The 20,851-nt window shown below is 40.1% G+C and overlaps 1 protein-coding gene across 1 annotated transcript; it reads right to left on the bottom strand.

The window, feature by feature from the left end:
• Nucleotides 1–1,161: 1,161 nt before the first annotated feature.
• On the bottom strand, nucleotides 1,162–20,228 carry EMB (embigin). The gene is made up of 8 exons (XM_059834272.1): nucleotides 20,138–20,228; nucleotides 14,989–15,075; nucleotides 11,374–11,463; nucleotides 8,631–8,805; nucleotides 7,330–7,418; nucleotides 3,420–3,547; nucleotides 1,979–2,255; nucleotides 1,162–1,163 (listed from the first exon to the last, which is right to left on the bottom strand). Coding segments are annotated over exons 1-8 (939 nt in total).
• Between the last annotated feature and the right edge of the window lie 623 nt (nucleotides 20,229–20,851).

Genomic DNA, 20,851 nt, shown 5'->3' on the forward strand with positions numbered 1-20,851 from the left:
AATCCTATTGTAATACAGTTTCAGCATGTTTGTAAGAAGCAAGGCTGTGCGACAAGGGCAATTATTCAATTTTCAACCCAAAACATATCCCCAAACACTCAGCACTGTAATAGCATACTATATTCCCAAGACATATCCCCACTTGATAGTATAATTGAATTACAGCTTTGAAGCTGTTTAGATACAGGGAAAGCACTAAAATGTGTTTTCAGCTAGCACTGGAAAAAGGAATGGGAAAGTGAATACAACACAGAGAAACAAAGAAGGTCACTGCAGCAAGTTCAAAAAGGGAAAGACTGCGCTACAAAGAGGGACAAAAAAGGGAGATAAACATAGGAGGAGAGAAGGGACTGAGAAGAAAGAAAACTGGAGTAGACTGGACACATCTAAGAGTAAGTGCTAGGCTGCATCTTAAAACAAAAGGAAAGTTAACAGGCCAAATGAAGTGACCAGGCTTCAAAGGATGGGCATAGGGAGAGAAATATAGCTTATTTTAGCAAGCAAGCCTTTACAAACACATTATTGTAAGGAGGGGGGAGCCAGCATGGGAACACCAACCCTCAAGCCACAGAACAGCAACAGAAGTGCCTACACCTGCTCCTTTGGCTCCAGCAGTGCAGCTATCCCTGTGCGCAGGGAACCCAAGCCATAAGCACAGTGAGATGCTGCCCCCAGAGAGGTTGGAGTTACCACCAAAATAGCCAACAACATCAGCTCCCAACTAGAGGCTTACCTAGGACAGTCAGGGCTTTGACCACATGCAAGTGAGAGAAATGTATGTTAACAGGGACAAAAAAATACATACGAGAAAAAAAATTCAAAGCCTCTTCTATAAAGTTTCCAGCTGAAAGTAATTTTCCTCAGTTATACCCTTTTAGAATGAGTTTATAATGAGGGCACATGGTGCTCTCACAAAAGAGTGAAATATCTTCCAAACACCAAAATTAAATGCCAAGTAGAATACAGCATTCTGCACACTTGGAATCAGGAAGTCTTAAGGAAAGGAATAAACTGTACTTCCACATTCATCATTAACGCTTACCAATTAGGTCAAAGTATAATTTTATACAACACACTAATATGCAAAAAAGGCAAATATTTAACTATAGTATACAAATTCTTTACTTACAGTTGCTCAACTTGGTCAAATTCTTTTTCGTCTTCTGCGTAACAGAAGAAGGATTATATAAGGGCTCAATTTAACAAACAGTAGAAAGTTCTATTTAGTTTATTATTTACTCTCTATATAAGGAAAACACAATCTTATTTTTTCATTTAATTAGTTTCCTTAAATTTGTAATTCAAGTTATCTTGTTCATCTATTCAATGGAATTACCTGCAAATTTGTCAAAAAACTTGATATGTATTAAAATCAGATTAATAAAACTTGATCATGTTGTATATTATATACACATACAATATAAAATATAGAAAAACACATGTATGCACATATATAACACTATATTTGTATAATACATAGATTTTATATATATGTCACTTCTGTTTCATCTTGCACATCTAGTTTGGCTCACCTATGTGTGCCTTAGGTTGTGTTAGGTTCAGCAACCAACATCAGTGCATTCTGTTTTAATGCGTTTTTCCTTCTTACTCAATTTCTTGACAGAAGTTTCTCCCATCAAGACTACTCACAGTTGCTTCCATTCATAAGCATTGCCCAAAAAAAGAATATCCTCTAAATTTCTTTGTCTTGTGAGAAAAAAATTACTACATCAAACCCTTTCTCATAAAGTATTACTTATTGAAAGCACTTTGTACCTGAATTCTAGCCTCATGGAAGAGATTTAAAAATCTAAAATAATGCAATGTTCTAGAAGAAATTATTTTATTAGGAAAACATACAGATGTGAAAAATCACACTGAACTTCATATATGAAGTGCTAGGGGTCATACCTTTCTACCTTTGGCTGCCATTTCAATGGAAAGCTAGAAAAGACTGAAAAAACCCACTTACCTGCACATTTCTCTTTCTTTTTCGAATACATCTCGTAAAGGAAAACAATACCCACTAAAATAACAACTTCAGCCACAATTGCTAGAAAGGGTTTGAGAGGCACCATGAGGGATAGAACTTTAAGCTTCAGCTTTCCTTTACTTTTCCCTAGTTCAAAAGCAGCTTCACACCAATATACACCATCATCTTCCGTGGTGAGCTTCAGTATCTTCAGATGGGTTACATTGGCAGATATTCTATTAATTACATACTTGTCTGCCAGCAAAGAGTCATTAATGGCAATCTGAAAATAAAAAATACATTACAAGTCTTATTAATGCAGTGAAAAGGTGTTTAATCTAATTATTTATATTATCAGATAGTTCTATATACAGAGATGTAAAATCACAGAAGTGGCATTTGTGAAGCATGTTTAGTCCACCTCCAAGGGAAGCATTTATCTTAGCTGGCCACCCTGCTTCCCTTTACATTCAGTGGAGGAAAATACGCACATTTCACGAGCAAGTTGTCTGACCTGTTTTAGTCTATTTACGATCAGATGAAAGGTACCCTCGACTCTACTGACTCTCCACTGAGAAAGACAGCCTCAGGTGTCAGGACCTGATGTCCAGGTTTCACCACAGCACAAAGCATACACTTTCAAGGAAGTTGAGCTGGGAATGCTGCTTCACTGGGAAATACGTTGATAGTCTTACAAGTCAGTGCTCCTCTACAGCAGTATAGAGGAGACAGATCTATTTCCCTCCTCTCAGTTGACAATGCTTCCCCCAGGAAAGGGCTAGAACAAAGTGGCTATGCTTCCAAGGCTAAGGGGCATCCTGAAAGAGGGGTATGTGAAGGAGGAAAACTGCTGACTGAGATTTTTCCTCACAGCCTTTAAGGCAGGAGCTGAAGTGAGAAGAGACTTCAGCTGCTTCAGAATCAAGTGGCACAGCAGTCTCCACCACAGGATAACCTCCTTGAGGTCCAGTGCCCCAGAGAGGTCATACAGGCTGGGAAATACAGACATACTTGCACCTGGAGGAGGAGAAAGAAGAGAAGGGACACACTCCTGTTCTCCCTCAAGCCTTCAGTACCTTACATGTCTTTTAGAGAGTCCTGCTATGATGAGATTTTTTGGTATCAAGTCATAAGATTTGAGCAATATAACCATCATTTAATATATTAAAGACAATTATCTCAAGACTCATCTGATTTGGTTTACTTTTATCTGGGCTGTAAGAGTATGGCAGGGACTTTTGGAAAAGAAACATCATACAAACCAGAACAAAAACTACATCCCTGTAATAATGCATACTTCTAAATATCACAGGGTTTTTTCCATGTGCAGAGATTTACATTAATGGAAATGCAATTTGTAGAGTCTACAGTGAAGAGTCATTATACAAAGTGTCTGTACTTGGTTTTTACCACATTGTTTTGCTTGGCCAACAGATGGAAACCTTACCTGTTCACTTCCATTGGTCATATACCAAGTCCAAGCAATGGGAGTATAGCCCAAACTTTTACAAATCATTACAGCTGTATCTCCTTCATAACTGACTATGGGTTTTTCTTTTCCTTCAATTTTCGGTACTAAGAACAAGTAGGAAAAAGTTCATCAAGTGAGACCTACATGTTTTAATTATAGTATTACAAAGAGATAAAATATATTTATTTATGTATTTATAGTAGTCCATTCATTTCCTTTTTCCATAAACACAGATGATTCTATCACTCATGACATGATCCGAATGAAAAAGTCATTTCAGGCTGATATTCCATATACAGAATCTGTGCAGAAAACTACAGGAATACTGCTCTCAGTTGCTGTATGTATTAAAAGTTGCAAATTAATACTGAAAACCAAGTGATAATAAGACTGTGATTTCTACCCTTGCCCATTTCCTCTTTCCCTTCCTTGACAGCTGTGAGCTACATGCTTCAGTTCTAGTACACTAGAAACAAACATACTAATTTTCCTGCAATTTCACTCAATCTGCAAAAACTGACAGAAGTCTATTCCAGCCATAATGCTACCACATAATGGTATCTGGCAAGTTGTGCATGCACAGAATTTTTTTTTGTAATTAAGACAAAACTGCAGCTTGAGGGAGCTTTGTAGTTAACAAACATATTCTAAGCTGAAGTAATAACTTGTGGGTGCACACCAGTAGAGATGACTTTTGGTCCAGTCTTGCTAAGGACAGAACATGGCCACAAGAGACAAGATATCAGATTATAATTTTAGAACTACTTGTCCCAGCCATTCTAACTGCAGATACCTCACAGCCTTCTAAGAGAAAAGCCCCCAAAAAGCTGTTGAATATATTGAGGCATCCCACAGATATAATTGGAGTTGAGCAAATACATCATAGAGTATTATTTCCCCTTCCCCCTCCTCTCCCTCTTTATTAGGATTTAATAGGACAAGAGGAAACGGCTGCAAGTTGCATCAGGGGAGATTTGTATTGGATATTAGGAAAAATTTCTTCACTGAAAGGGTTGTCAGACATTGGAACATGCTGCCCAGGGAGGTGGTTGAGTCACCATCCCTGGAAGTATTCAAAAGACATGTGGATAAGGCACCTAGGGAAATGGTTTAGTGGAGGACTTGGCAGTGTTAGGTTTATGGTTGGACTTGATGATCTTAAAGGCCTTTTCCAACCTAAACAATTCTATGACTCTATGTTTACCAGTATGTTTTCCTCAGATCCATTTACTTTAAATTTTACCTCCGGTGTCATTGCTCTATCTTTTAAGTACGGATCCAGTATATTTTTTAAGTTATATTGGTCACACAAGACTAAACAGGCCAAGAACTTGCTTTCAGCAGTTATCATGGAACACTTTGGTATAAATTAAGATTGTTCTTGTTTGCTCCCCTTGTTGACTGGCTGAGCACAAATTAGTTGTTCAAAAAAGTTCACTTCTCATGAGTTCACTTCTCAAACTTCAAAAACTTCCATTCTAGAAACATATGAAACCAATTTGTTAATAAGAGCACTGCTTACCATCTCAGAATTTGCTGCACCATACATTGATCAAGCCTCATTATTAGTGAAGTCTTATCACTCCATATGTATGTTTTAATCATTAAACCCTATCCTTCTAAAGAGTAGCAGCAGAATATCTTCACTGCTGTCAGTAAAAGGGACAACTTTACTAATAACTGCTGCCACTTCCTTTGCAATTTATAGATGAGAAAAAACAAAAGCAGTTTGGAAAAAAGAAGGGAAATGTGAAAAAAAATAAAAACCCCTTGCAAGCAGCACAACAGGTTTATGTGGTAGTCAAAAAGATTTAGCCACGCTGATCAGTGGCAAAGCACAGCTATAGGCATAGCAGCAATACCTTTACCACATTAGCCATGATTAAGGATCCATCATGAGCTCTGGGATCTGGCTCCGTAACAGAGTGGTTAATCCTTGCATGCATTCAAGGAAATAATATGCTTTGTCCCAGGTATTTTTGCAAGTACCTCACCCAGAATTTCATGACAAAACACTGCTGCTGCACAGAAAAAACAAACTATTGAAGAGATGGACAGGTGATTGCACCAGCATTTATACTAGTCAGATTTCCACACTGGTTTAAGACCAGAGTTGTTTCATAGTGCATGTACCTGGACAGCTGCTCCCTCAAAGGGCAAACAAATTAATCTATTCTACCCTTTAATATAGCTATTACAACACCACACACCATTTTAAAATACCCATGAATGGTCTCTGTGTTTAATAATTTGAACTTCCTACAAGCATCTCTCAAAATGTTATGGTTTTCTGCAGATCTGAGTAAAAACTCAATTCCTCAAAATCTGCAGGTTTCTGCCAAGCCAGGATGGGGAGGAAAGGGAGCAGAGGCAACACATCCAATAATGCCTAACTGCCTAGTGAAAAGCTATTGTAGTTAGTTACAGCAGTGATGACTTTAGCCACTGGGTCTACACCAACACATTACTCATCTTTCACTTCAAGAATTGTTCTCTCTGCATTATTGACTGGAAGATTCAAGGACTTCTCTTTCCCATTTCCTTCACTCTTGCATTAATCTTGAAAAGTGTCAAGCCAGTACTTTTTTATGGCATCAGAAGTAGCAGCATTCAACCATTGTGAAGCTATTCCCACATCTTCTTGTAATAAATCAACCAGCCCTAAGCACTGTTCTGGAAAAGATGACTTCCCTATTGAGTCATTCCTGCCCTTAGTGAAATAGTTATTGTATACTTTCAAAAGAATAAGGTCTCCTTGACTTTTTTAATCTAAAAAGACTCGGGTAGCCATTCAACTAAATCTTACCCACATGATGACATGAAAAATATATAATAATTTTCAGAGATCAAAGTTTGAATAAACTACAGTTTTGTCTTTCATCAGTATGGCAAGCTAGTCTCCCCACGCTGAAGGTTTGAAAGCAGGTATCAACATTATTATTCGAGACTTAACATACATGTGAGTTTCCTCAAGTCATATGACCAGATATCCCACTGAACAAATCCAGCTTGCAGCAGTGAGAATTAAAGCCCTGCAGGTTGGTTCAGCTGAGGTTAGGGTAGTTATTTGAAGAGTCAGTGATTTTAGATTCTCCCTGAACACAGGTCCTATCTTATATATCACAGTCTGTGTAACTTTAACAGATCAAATGCTTGCCTTGCTCTTTGCAAAATTTGCATGGTGGGAATAGAGAAGGGAATAGCTCTCATTAGAGATTAAGGTTCTCAGCAGCTTGTATTTGTTTCATTCCCACATGTCTTCCATTCAACCAGATGTCACCTACTACTGTCAATGGCAACATTACTGGAGAACAGAATACAAAACAGAAGAAAGGGCACTTATACTGCCCAATGAAGCGCACTTACTTTTAATATAAGAGCTGTTCTTATATAGAATGAAAGATGCACTAGAACAATTACTTGGTATTTCAGAAATACAACTGAGTTTTTTCAAAAACCTGCCTCCATTCTGCCAATCATTGCTCCTATTTAACACCAAATCTCAGGCCAAACTTTCAAGTCATTGGCTCTGCTTTTTGAAGAATTTATCCGAGACACCATCCTTTCCTCCCACGCCCCAGAAAGTGTTGAGTATTCACTCCTGCCGCAGGGATGGAGAGGGAAGGGGAAATCAGTTACTCATTTAGGAAAGAAGTAGGCTTATACACTCTTTTGGTTTTTAGCAAATTTTGTTAAAAAGACTTGGTTTTTGCTTCAAAATTCCTCTTCCCTCCATGCTATAGAAATGCCTTTGATAGCGCTTCTCACTTAGCATGACCATATTAGTCACTGCTTATCAAATTAAGTTGCAATTTCCATACTATCCAGAAACCATATTAATACAGGATTGCAATGGTCAAGTGAAGCAAAATTTAAAATAACTTGCCTTGTAAATGAAACATAGCGCTGATTTCTTCTTCACCTTTCAGAGTACAACTGTAACTTCCCATCTTACTGTTATCCAAGATCCTCAATCTTCAAAAAAAATTTCACCAATTTGCTTTTTTGCTTGTATTTTCTTTTGTCCTACAACTATCAGTGACTGCTAATTAACATTCTAAAGAAACCAGCCAAGATTAGTAGTGGAGCAGAGAACATACATCACTGAAACACTAGGATTCAGGTTTAGCGCAATGTAGAAACAAGTTTTTAAGAAAACAGACGAGCACAAGCACCCCTGGGAACATACATATCATTTCCACCCTCATTGCTCACAGAAGGCCAAACATCTTTAAGCAGTATGATCTACAGGTTACCTAATTAGACGTGAGTTGACTACATGAACTATATAGCATACACCATGTAGGACTTCAGAAGAGATTTATATAAATGATTTGTTCTTCCTAAAGCCAGTCAGTTAATGGCTAGCATAGCTCCAACACAGAACAGTTTTAAATAGCTGTCATCTAATGAAGTCCAGCAGCTTCTCTGCTGGCAAACCATACATTTCACAGGCACTTTGAAAAATATTTACATGGTTATGTTTGTGTATGTGGAGTAGAAGAAAAGTAACAGGACATTCTCATCACATTTTCTATCATAGAAATTTTATATAAATATTACTGATGTTAAGATTACTGTATTGCTTTGGATTCAACTGGGGACTACCTGGTTAAAATTAGCCCATTTATAGATTACTGAAGTCCAACAGTAAATTGTATCAATTGAACGTTTTCTACAACATTTCTTAAGTCTCTGTATATGTTTGAAAGAGTTAAGGAAACCTTTAAAAAATCCAAAACATCTTTACTGTAAAGCTAATTTCTTCTCTCTTTTGCTAACTAGGAAGGAAAAAAACTGGTCCTTGATACCTCTCAGACTCCTGCAAAGCAGCACTGATGTGGAAAAAGAAATGGAGGTATTTTAGCAATCTGAGACCAAGATTACAACTTCACTTACTGAACAGAATTACTGGACCTCAAAGAACTGTGTCCTTACTCTATATTCTTGTCTTGAAAAAACCTTGTTCTTCCAGCACTAGAGGAAGAACAGGAGCTCTTCCTCCAGGTTCAAGGTAACTGCAAACTTATTCCTTTCCTGCAGCTTTAATACATTGATTATGGGCATATATTAATCACCGCATTTGGCTCTTTTCTAATATAAAGATGACTAGTATTGAGCAGTGTATATGCATGTAATAATAACTCCTTAGAACCTGCAAGTCAAACTGTAAAGAATGCTACTTACTGGATGCTCCAGCTGTTTTCAGTTTTATTGATGTGTCTGATTGTTTCATTTCCCCTCTTCCAAGTCACTTGAAGACTTTTCAAATGAGAATATTTATTGTCCAATCTGCATGAAAGTTCAATTCTAGCTGCACTGTCCAAAGTGATATTTTTTTCCACAGAAGTACCAGAAACACCTAAAAGAAGTTTAAAAAATTGTTTATGAAAACTGTATTTCTTCATTCTGGGGGAAGAATAGATTCAAAGATTGTGGTTTACATATGCTGGATTACAGATGGACAGTGTGCTGCTGTTATACTTTCCAGGGTAAACACAACTGCAAAATCAGACAATCAGTGTTTGACAGTAATTTTCTTAAGCCATAATTCAGTTATGATAGGCATCCATTACAAAAATGATACAGACACTCCATGCTGTAGCTAAACTTCCTAGAGGGCTCCAATATGAAACAGATACTCATTTCACTGAAAGCAAGATAGACTTATGCTTCTACATAATTTAACTTAAACCAAAACATATTAAGTACTTAGGTCTCACCAAGGGGAACAATATCTGCTCTCAGTCTTAACTTCCTTTTTGACTTCACGGTTGGTATTAAAAAAGCAGGATTTATTGGATTAAAAATACTAGCAAATATATTAAAAGTTATATTCATGATATCAAAAAGAGCTAGACTTGTAAATATCTATAAGCATCCTGGTTTTAGACAGTTGCAGATTTTTATGGTACTGTAAGATTATAGGTACTGTCCTGTTGCTAGTGAAGTTGTTGACAAAATCCACAGTGTTAACATTGTTGGATCTGGCCTTTCATGCTACAGCTACTCAACCTGAAACCAAATTATCTTCAAACCATTTCACAGAATCACTACAGTTGGAGAAGACCTGTCAGATCATCAGGTCCAACCATCAACCCAACACCACCATGCCCACTAAACCATGTCCCACAATGCCACGTCCACACGTTCCTTGAACATCTCCAGTGATGGTGACTCCACCACCTCCCTGGGCAGCCTGTTCCAGTGTTTCACCACTCTCTCAGTAAAGAAATTATTCCTAATATCCAGCCTGACCCTCCCCTGGCGCAACCTGCGCCATTTCCTCTTGTCCTGTCACTAGTTACTTGGGAGAAGAGACCAACACCCACCTCCCTGCAATCCCCTTTGCCTTCCTAGTGGCAAGCCTGTAGAATTACAGTGTGAAAACATTCCAAAACAGCAGAAAAACCTGACACTTTCTTGATCTTAACAAGCTCCATGAGCATAAAATGAGTGTATCCAAAAAGTAGGTTTCAAGAGCAGATATCTTCTGATCCATACAAACAGCCTTTTATAAAAAAACACCTCTGACTTTGTACTTGTCAGCACTGACATTTTATTTCATAATTGGCCTTTTCTTTCACGCCTTCTAGGTAGAATTGTGGTTAGCCCCTCTGAATACTCCACGAATATTTATTCCAGGCCTCACCTCAATCCTAGATCTACCCTGTAGTGCTTGATGGTCAAAACAGTGCAGCTGTATTTCACAGCTCAAATTCTTTGAGACAAAAGGAAGTTTTAAGGTACTGCTCACTAACTTAGTAATGCAAGTCATACCTAAGCAGCAGCAGAGTCTGGCTGAAGTGGAAGCACCAGATACTTCCATAGAATATTTGAACTTTACCAGATCTGGCAGAGACATTTACAGCCTGCAGAACAGCATGCCCAGAACTCGAAGTCCCAGCCAAAGATACTACAGATCTGTTGAACTGGAGTTAAACTTAGAGGTGCAATACCTTGGTCTTTCATAGAAGAGCAAAGTCAGTTACTGCAACTCATTTATTAGAGCCATTACACTCAATAATAAGCCAAACATAACTTGCCTTGTTGAGGTTGTTTATGATCAAAGTAATTTTGCAAATGGACTTGGTTTCACAGTACCAAAAGCTTTACAGTCAGATTAATTACACTGGCCAAAAATAGAATCCACAACTTTTGAGATTATTTTTAAAATAAATCCACACTTTAAAATGAATGGAACATAAAGACCCTATGCTGTTGAAGATTAACCACTAGCAAGACTGGTATCCGGAGCATCTCTGTACCAAGAGTAGACATACCAGAACAAGAAATAGACACTACTTTAACTTTTCTGCTATAAGAAAATACAGCATAAATACTGTGCAATTATGTCCTCCTTAAAGTATCATACCAGTACTTTGCAGAGGAGTTCTAACTTATCTCCTCCAATTGAGAGGTATTTCAGTTAAATCAGTTTCTTCAGTTGTCCAAGAAATTAGTTACAAAAGCTTATTTGGCAACTGGGAACCTCACATCTACTTTAGGAAGAGGCTTATCTTGCCTTTTCTCCATGCTTTAATTCCTGTAATGCTGCAAAGCTGACTGACACCTGCTGGTTAATAAGTACCCCAGCTTACATGGTCTTTCCAAGTGGATTCACTAGTGGAAAGAAATTGTCACTTGAATTGATTTTGGGGAACAGATAGCTATGAGTTGTTTTTACTTGTGGTTTTAATATAAAGTAAGAAACTCATTCTCCACTGCAAAATAGTTACTAGAACACAAAAATGAATAGTGCAACAAACTTCTTGATCTTTTCTCTTACTGAGTTCATGACATACTTACGATGGGTGTCTTAACTTTATCAAGAAGTTGCCATCCTAGATACTTCTACAACTCATACAAAAGATTGTGTGTAATTATAGACATTCAATATAACATAACTGGAAGAGAAAATAACACTCACCAGGTAGAAGTACCTCATACTCCACAAAAGTGACATTAGACACATTCTCTTTGGTTGCCTGCTTGAGCTCTTGTGTGGTAAGATCTGGACCTAACAAGGTTGCGGGGGAAGCAAAGTGATATGTTATGATCCTATAAAGGTAATCATACAGCAGAGCATCAATATGGTATTGCAATTGTTTGTCACAGTAATCTTGGGGGGGAAAAGGACCTTGCCAAATGCTGACTACTATGGAGATCCTTTCATATACCTTGTGTGTTAACAGCCAGAATCGTAAAGTAGCAATATTGTGTGGTCACCATTACAGTAATTATGCCATTTTAGAAGATGGTTTCTAGCTTTAATATAATGTTGTAATTGTGAATCTCAATACTCTAAAGAGATTGCAACAATCTATTTCACAGCCTGATTCAAAGAGTCACCTATGTGTGGCTTTTCCTAAATATTACAGGTGGGTCCTAGAACTGTATAGGACTACATCAATGTTTAAGTAGAGCTTGGAAAAACAATAAGCTTTAGAAAAAAAAAGAAATAGAAGGACAGAACACTGCCATTCCCAAAGCCACTACAATTTAACAACACAGCCAGAAAGCCAGAGGTAGACAATCTAGATGCAGCTCTACTGAATGTAGAGGCAAGAACAATCTGTGCTCCACTGGAACATTGTCAGAGTCCCTCACTGCTCCACAAAACTCCTGTTATACTGCAGGGAATTTCCTTCCACACACAAAGAATATCAGTATCGACCATCATCTGCCTGACTAAAATATACTCCTTTCCTTCTGTAAGGGAAAGCTACCGTTAAAAGGTTTAATACGGCCAGCAAAATTCCTTTTCTGTAGGGCTATGGATAGCATACTATTCAGAGACTACTTTTATAAAGCTCTACAAAGCTTGATATAGTTATCAGGCAGGCAACGGTAAGCATAAACAGCCTGTTCCCACCACTATACTTGTTATCACGCTCTGTGCATTCCAAGAACAGAGCAAGAAAGCAAATTAATAAGCTACAGCTTTAACAACAGATGTAGCCCAGCTAAGAAAGCATTACCCTTCCACATCTACACACAATTGTTTCATTAGTATTGTACTATCTGCATACAAGTTGTAGTAAACTGAAGCACACTGTGGGAGAAGACATTAGAAATTATGCTTAAAGGAAAGGTCAATTCAATACAGTCATAGCAATTTTAATTTTTTCAGTTTCCACAGTTACTTTCTATACAGCTTTAAACATCAAACTGTTTGTCTTGGTAATTAGCAACTAATATAAATCCTCCATAACCACTTGATTAAAAAATAATCAAGGTAGAACAATTTAAGTAGAAGACAACAAGTGATTGCTTTTACCAGGTGTAGACACATTATGTTCAAGTGTCAAATGATCTGAAGGGCTCCCGTGAGTTTGCCAGTTGACAATTCTTGTAGTTGTCATGGGCTCTGAAAGGTGAAAAAACAAACCTGTTACAAAAAAATTAGTTTTCTTTCAATTTAGTGATGAAACAAAAGAAACAGAGACTCCCCCACCCCATGGTAGAGAAAATACACCAATGTTTTAAGCCACGTGTTTTACATGCTTGCAAAGTAATTTTATTGTCAGTTATTTTATAATGCATTTCAGGAATATATAAACAGCAATTACTGATTGAATCTGCCTAATCATACAGCATTATAGGAGAAAATTATTCTAATTTTTGTTGAAGGAAAGGGGCTTCATTATCTCTCCTGTCTATGGATCGAAAAGGTTCCCACTCACAGTTGGGAAAATAGAGAAAACTGGGCTACAGCTTCAGTCTTCTCAGTGAGAGAAGCACTGGGTGGCAGAGTTGATCACTGTGCAGTAGAAATAGTATCTCTGAAAGCCTAGATCTTCTCAGAATTACTCCTTCTCTTTTTCTGCATAAAATACTGAACTTTGAGGTAAAGTTCTCAAACACATGCCTCTTGGCTACAGTTGAGAGACTCTGGCTGTGCTGAAGGAGGTTGCCTGCTAGTGGTTTGCATCTAAAGGTCTCTGAGCAAGCATAAACAGAGGTACCACATGCCTTCCAAGTCACTGGCCCGTTCTGTAAAGCAGTGGTTTTCTTTATCAACATGTCAGCTCACAACACAAGGAATGCTATGCCACAGGGAATGAGCCTTTTGCCTGGCTTGTTCCATCTGCACTTTTATACCTTCCCTCATGCTTCAACCAGTTTAAGTAACAATAAACCTGTATGTTAAGGTGGATGATGTGGAAGAGCTTCAGGCTAGTTCATTTGATAGTTGTTGACAATCTCAACTACTAGTCCAAAATGGCCTTTTAAGCAAAAAAATTATGAAGCTGTCTCCTAACACTAGACAGTAAGTCCTGTTCCTCCAGATAAAAGCACAAGCAAGCCTTAATTTCTGCCTCATGGAAAAAAATTAGTCCAAGTGCTTACCCCTGAAATAACATGTGAAGTCTGAAAGCGTTCTGGGGAATCTTCCTCTGTGTGTGCAAACACCTTGACAGTATGCCAAGATTGTCATGGATCACCTGAGTTTGTCAGTCTAGTACACACATCACCTGGTTTGTTACTGAAATCCCTCATGATGATAGATTCAGAAAGCACCAGTGCCAGTTCATATGGTAGTTGTTATCCATCCACAAAAAACTAGACAACCTTTAAAATGTGTTGCACACTAACAGGATCCTCATACTGACTTTCTTCCTCAATTCACATAGGAAATGAAAATAGTCAGGTGAGGTCATATTATACAAAATACTTTGTGTATTTTAGCTCATATGTATATGTGTGTTTTTCTTATAGAAAGAGTTATTGAATCTATTAGCTATTGCACTCCTAGTTCTCATACACGTGCTAAAAAGCTCTGAACACCAAGTAAATAGCATTATCACCTCCAACAACAAAACTGTAGATGGAATAACTTGTCAGAACTTCCTTGAGTTCATGTATAAATGTAACCTAGCCCATGTTTAATTTTCATTAATCAATATGAGTTTTGGTACACTGTTTAATTCCTGTTGCTCTGATCTTTATGGAGAAAGGAGAGGTGGGAATCAATCATCAGTTTCTTCTCCTGCCTGGAGCTTACTTTCTGCTCCCTATCAAAACCACAGTTAAGGTCCAGAATATGGTAAATCAAATGTGGGGACAAAAGAAAGTTTTGACACATCCATAATTAAAATAAATAGACAGATGAAGCTAGCAGGCACAGTGATGCAAGGGCATTATTGTACCTCTCACTAATAAAAGAGCATAAGGAGGAGTCCTCACATGAAAAATTATCAGGTGTAAGTGCTAGAATAGAACCTCCCACAATGGTTCTAGTTTGGGAATTGTCCCATCTCCAGGGTCATTGCCTGCTTTTATGGCATGTATGCATAAGGGCAACAGATCATGCAACTGGCAGTTGGATGGCTTTTTCCACAGTTCTTGAGATGCCTACAACACTTGAGCTCTTGCAGTGGCTTTAAAAGGCCTAGATGATATACTTACTTCTGTCTCTTCTGAAGAGTCACAATCTTATGTCAAAAGACTTATTTAGTATGAAAATGTAAACTCTACATGGTAACTTAGGATCACTAGGAAAAATATTATAGCTTTAGGTGTAATGAAATAAAAGAATTACCAGGAGATGATTCATTAAGTCTGGCTTGCATCTTAGTCAAAGAGTTTGCCTGAGACTGACTGGCATCTTGTGTTGTCATAGCTGGATCTAAAAAGAAAAAAGGGTTTATTTCTCTCTTTATTTTCTCTCAATTGAACTGAGTTAGAAGTATCTAGAGAATCCTATTAAAAGAATTCCAACAGAACCTCCTCAGCCTACTACCTCTATTTTCCCCCCCAAGTTCTGAGCATATACAGCCAAAATGTGCAAGAATTACTTTTCATTAATTCTTTAGCTTACTTTAGGCAAGAGAAGATTAAAGAACAGAGGCAGTATTTATTTGACCTCTAATTTCTGTATACAGATCTTTTCCTGTAGTTAGTCTATAGCCAGGCAAAGCCATTCTTCAGAATGTTCCAAGACCAATAAACTTTGTAACCTGTACTCAAATCCAGTCTTGTTTGTGGGCTTAGACCACCACAGCTTATGACACTGACACTAGTTGATTATCTCTAAACATAGCTTAGCAGATTCACTAATAGACTAAGGACCTCTTACAACCTTACATGTCTACCCTGTTTAGAGATGCAGTGAACAGCTGCCTTTCCTTCTATTATCACCTTGGTGAGCAAATCAAGAGACATCTGTGTCAGACATGAACTTCAAGTAATACTAATGACTATTTCCATTTTCCTTAATGCCACTGCAAATCTGATTCTGCTCCTATAATATAGTTTTTGTAACAGCCAGGCAAGACTCCAGAGTTTTGCTTTATGTTCTTGACTTGGAGAAAGGACAGCAGGGGAAGAGGCAGAAGACTGACTTAGTTTGAGTACATTTCTGTGTCACTCTTCTATTAAGAATTCAAAGTCCCTAGATGTTGTATAAAATGAAGATGTTTGCTCCTTCCTTTCTGTTCCCACATTTGGGTGGCAGAACTAGTTAGCCTAAAATAAACACTACCTCTTCACATGCTTAGATATTCCAGGACATATTGTACTGCCATAGCAGCAGGATGCACTCTTGCTCAGACTCAGGGCAATCTCACATTATTAGCTTTTAAGTTATTTGGCCAGTAGTTACACAGGGGAAAAAAGGACACGTGTTTGGCAGTTGTAATTAAAGTCTGGGAGGGGTAATAAGCTCTGCTAGACATCCAAGACAGCAGCAAGCATAGATGAAAAGTGAAAAGCTACACCATACCTTAAGTGTATTCAAACTTGTTGAGATCTCTGTGCCTCCAGCAGAAGGTAAAGTCAGCACCCTGCCAGTTCCTACAAATGAACAACACTACTAACACTCCTACCCCATTTCAGCACTATAGGCACAGACAAGCTACGGACTCTCCCACTGGCACCTCCAGCACCCAGTTACTCCAGACTATGTCAGTCATGCCCAGCTTGCACCATCTGCTTTCTCAATCTGCCCATCATACTTCAACCAGTTTGGATCAAGAGTAAAACAAGGTAGTCAAAGGATATTAATAAAAAAAATTAAGCATTAGTGGTTCTTAACAACAGGCTCGTCATTTTTCATACAAGTCCACTGGTCCCACAGCCAAGCAAAGAACTTAAGAAATCTGCTCTGTCTGAGTATCTGCTGGCTTACGACCCAGCCAACAAGACTGAGTCTTACTGTCTGCTTGACAGAGGTGCCAAGAGCAGGGAAAGCTATTATGCTTCTGATACTTATGGTAAGGTTGAAGGAAGGTCCATGAATTTTTATATCTGCAGCATCTTGAGGCATTCTAAGGGCGTCATGAATCACCTGACTGTGTCAGATTAGTAGGTGCGTTACCTGCACAGTAATTAAGATGATAAATTTAGAAGGTGCTAATGCCAAGCTGTACAGCAGCTCTGTTGTCTCTCTACAAGGAAGCCAGATAACCTGCAACATGGTTTGCATACTAATAGAGTTCTCATCTTGGCTTTCTTCCTTGATTCACATACCAAGTGAAAGCAGTCAAGTAGTGTTATTTTTAGTCACCACTGCTTCCACATCTTGGCTCTTATCTGTCCATATGTCAAACTACATAGCAGAGAGATAACATTGCACTGCTCTTGTCCTCTCATATATACCTGCTGAAAAGCACTGGAGATCAAGATGACCCAGCACTGCATGATTAGTGTCATCAAGCCAGGCGGTGATGTAAGCAAGTCAAGCAGAATAACTTCCCACACTATTGAGTCATGGCTGCATGCCTTAGCCTATAATTGATTTGCATTAGATTTAATCGATAGTGTGGTATCTTGCTGAGTTCTTGGTGTCCTGATCTTTACGTAGAAAGGAGTAGGTTAAAGTAGGAGGTCATTAATTTATTTTTCTACCTTACCTCTGCTCCCTACTGCATCCAATATTTGGGGGATGAAGTGTGGATGTACCATAGTTGTCATCACCAGACCAATTTCAGGCTTTAAAATCTATTTGCTCTCTTTTTCAACCAGAAAAGTGGCTGAATAGGAAAAGGTTGAGATACAGTTTGGTTCAATTTATCATCATTAATGTAATGTTTAGTTTAATGTCAATTAATTTAAGATCAATTTTATACTCTGCGCAAGCACAGAAGCACGCAGTACCACCCAAAACCAGCCACCAGAACCTCCTAGTGCCCCTAGAAAAGGGAGAAACTGCAGGCTGAGCTCTCATGAGGCACCAGAGGATTCCCATGAAGCCCTCCCCTCAGGGCAAACCAGAAAAATCCAACCCAGAAGCAAAGTCTGTAAGAAATGAGGTCTATCCTCTACTCATAACTCCTTGGTATCTTGAGGGGTAGAAGTGGGGAGATGTGGTGCATTTGCTTTTCCTAAAGGAATCTGGCAGCACAAGCTGCAACTAAATTAGGCAACCACAGTGGTGACCAAATGAAGCAGCAAACTCTGAAGAACGGTGTTGTGCCACTTAGTTAGAAATTATCCTCAACTCAATACAGAATAAAGGTGACATATTAAGTTTTTCAAAACAATTAACTAAACAGTTACAAGACTAAAATACAAAAGTAACAGAGTAATAAGAACTCTTCTCAAGCTACTTATCTCAAAATAAAAATCTAAAAGGCCTCTTGTGGTACCTGCCTGACCAGCTGCAGAAGGCTATGCAACCTGCCTTTCTGCAACCCAGCCCTTGTGCACCTAGTCCTCCTCCCAGTTGCTTTTACTGCAAGCATTTATTTTGATTGAAGAAACCCACTGAACCCCCACATCTCCAGAACGCACACTGTTTCTGGACTTCACAAGAAGACAGTTTTAGTTCTCCTCCCTCCAAGGGAGCATGAACTTCCCTTTGCTGCACCTGTGCAGCTAGTCCCTGTGCTTGACTGGGGTTTTGCACATTTGGTTAAAACCAATGGAAGAGTAAAACACTCTTCCTCACATTTAGATCATCATGGAAATCACAGTTTGAAGCCTCCCTACCTAGTTCATACAAATATAAAAACAACAGCCTCACTTTATACAGATAAAGGGTACTAAAGCAGGTGGCTCATTTCTGATGTCTGCTCAAAACCAGACATGATATCGACCACTTTAGGAAGATAGTAGATTTGTGGAAATTTTGGAAATAAACAGGGTTTTGTTGGGGCTTTTAGGTTTTTGCCTTTTTTTCAGAAGAGGATATAATTTCACTGATGGCTTTATATAAACTTAGAATTGCTTCAACCACCATTAGGTACAGTTTTTGGCAGTCATACTCATCAAAAATAAATACCATGTGGCTAACTTGCCATAATGTGAGTCACACATTCCTAAAAATATTAGGCTATTTACAGTCACAAACCTTCTTGATCAATGAAATAAACTGTTAGAAAGTACTTCTAGTTCTATGTGTGTGTACATAAATACACATACGTATTTTAAAAAAGCTTTAAGAACCACAAAGCAGATCTTCCTCTATGTGCATACATAAATATATGTATTTTAAACAAGCCTTGAGAACTGTAGAAGACATTTTCTGTCCTTTCACATTATGTGAAACTACTACAAATTTTACAGAAGTTATGACGACACAGGGAGCAGTATTGCTCCTCTCAGTATTAGGAAGACCAACAGAGGCACAAACAAACATGTAACCACTTACATACCACACACCAAAAATACAGCTAAACCACTGATGGTTAAAGTCACACCAATAATGTTCACATACATGTAATGGGAGAACATTTGACCTTGGCAAGACGTGCTCCAAACACCAGCAAACACCAGCAATCTGATATTTCCTTCCATTATCATTCTGCACTACTCTGCAATGCTTCAAAAACAGTGATTAACAAGAGAAATCCACTAGTTTTACATACAAGCTCCTATTTCCTTAGAAATGGCTGGGCTGCTCCTGAACTGCTGAAAACCACTAGAGGAAGAATAGGGCCCAGAAGGCTCAAATCTCTCTTCCTTCTTGGATTTTAAATGCCACATTTAAAAATGCAGTATGAAATCCTCCAAGGAACAGTCCTCACAACCTGCTGAGCATACTGATATTTTAGTAATGTAACTTACAGATCTGGGTTTTTTCAGGTCTTAAATGCTGCTTTACTTGATAAGGATAGGGCAGCAATAAAACACTATGCGCCTCAACCTCCAAGTCCTGCACCTATGAACTAATAAACCCTCCCGTTTGCGAGGCAGAAAGCAGGAGACACGTTAGACCACAGGACTGAACATCACTGGATGCGGTTCAGCATCGCAGACAGCGTACCTGCTGCCCACCAGCAGGTACGCGCGGGGAGGCAACGCTAAGGACCTCGTTGCCATTCATTAGGGGACAGCAGAGGGGGGATCCCTGCTTTCCAGCAGGCCTACGAGAAACCCGAACACCTTTCTGGGGTTACAGACGAAAGAGCAGCGGGGCGCAGGGGCGGCAGCTGCCCCCGCAGCGGCTGCCGGGGAGGAGGCTGCGCCGGGGACTTCCCAGCCCGGGGAGGGTCGGGGCCGCCGAGAAAAAGAAACGCCTCAGCCGTCTAAATAGGCAGGGCCGAGAGACAGCCGCCTTGCCGGGCCACCGCTTCGCCCCCCTGGGGAGCCAGGGGGATGCTTCGCGGCAGGGAGGACCTTTGCTCAGCCGCAGCAACCAGGCGGTGCCGCGGCCCCCCTCGCCCCAGCCCACCCCGAGATGAGGGGGGACGGGGCGGCTGCGGCATGACAGCCGCCCGGCCCGGCCCGCGAGACGAGGGAGCATTTACCTGCGGGGCTCCCGCCCGAGAGGGAGAGGGAGAGGCTGAGGCAGAGCAGCAGCAGCCGCCCCTGGCGCTTCCCGAAGAAGGCAGCAGGCATGGTGCCCCAGCCGCCGCCGCACTCCCACTGCCGCTCCCAGCGGCGGCGCGCAGGCAGCTGGCTCGGCTCGGCCCCGCACCGCCCGCGGGCAGCGGCGGGGAAAGCCTCAAGCGGGCCGGAGCGGCTCTGCGGGAGAGCCGGCTGTTGCAGCTGCGAGAGGGATCAAAACCAAACGAAAGCAGCCCCAAATCCACGAACAGGCCACGACCGGCAGAAAGAGGCCGTGAAGGCGCTGCAGGCACCGCCGCTCCTCCTCACAGGGAGCACATGTCACCGCCGGCGTGGTGGCAGCCGGAGCGGCCCTGCCGGGCTTTATGCGGCGGGAGGAAGGGCGTGGGTGAGCACCGGTGGCTAATTGGAGAGGGCCCTTCGCAGCTGATCCGGCTCGGAACCTCTCTGGGGACAGCTGGAAGATGACAGAGCACGTAGGGAGGTTGGGTCGTGTCTTATTTTGGGGCAAAAGCGCCTGTTGCCGCAGGACTACCTCGGCTCGAGCGACCCTCCGAGGCAGCTGGCTCTGGTGGGGCTTGCCTGGACAAGGTTGCCTAGGGCAGAGCGCAGCCTGTCTCTGCCCTTTGGCTGGTGAGCTTCTGGAGAGCCCAGCTTTGAGGGTCAGTGGCTCC

Source organism: Gavia stellata, chromosome Z (assembly GCF_030936135.1).
Source record: "Gavia stellata isolate bGavSte3 chromosome Z, bGavSte3.hap2, whole genome shotgun sequence".
NCBI lineage: Eukaryota > Metazoa > Chordata > Aves > Gaviiformes > Gaviidae > Gavia > Gavia stellata.

Coding starts and splice junctions, on each gene's coding strand:
- EMB (XM_059834272.1), bottom strand. CDS start 20,228: ATGCCTGCTGCCTTCTTCGGGAAGCGCCAGGGGCGGCTGCTGCTGCTC. Junction 7,419..8,630: donor GAAAACAGCTGGAGCATCCA/GTAAGTAGCATT, acceptor TTTTTTTTGAAG/ATTGAGGATCTTGGATAACA. Junction 3,548..7,329: donor CGCTATGTTTCATTTACAAG/GCAAGTTATTTT, acceptor ACTTGTTCTTAG/TACCGAAAATTGAAGGAAAA.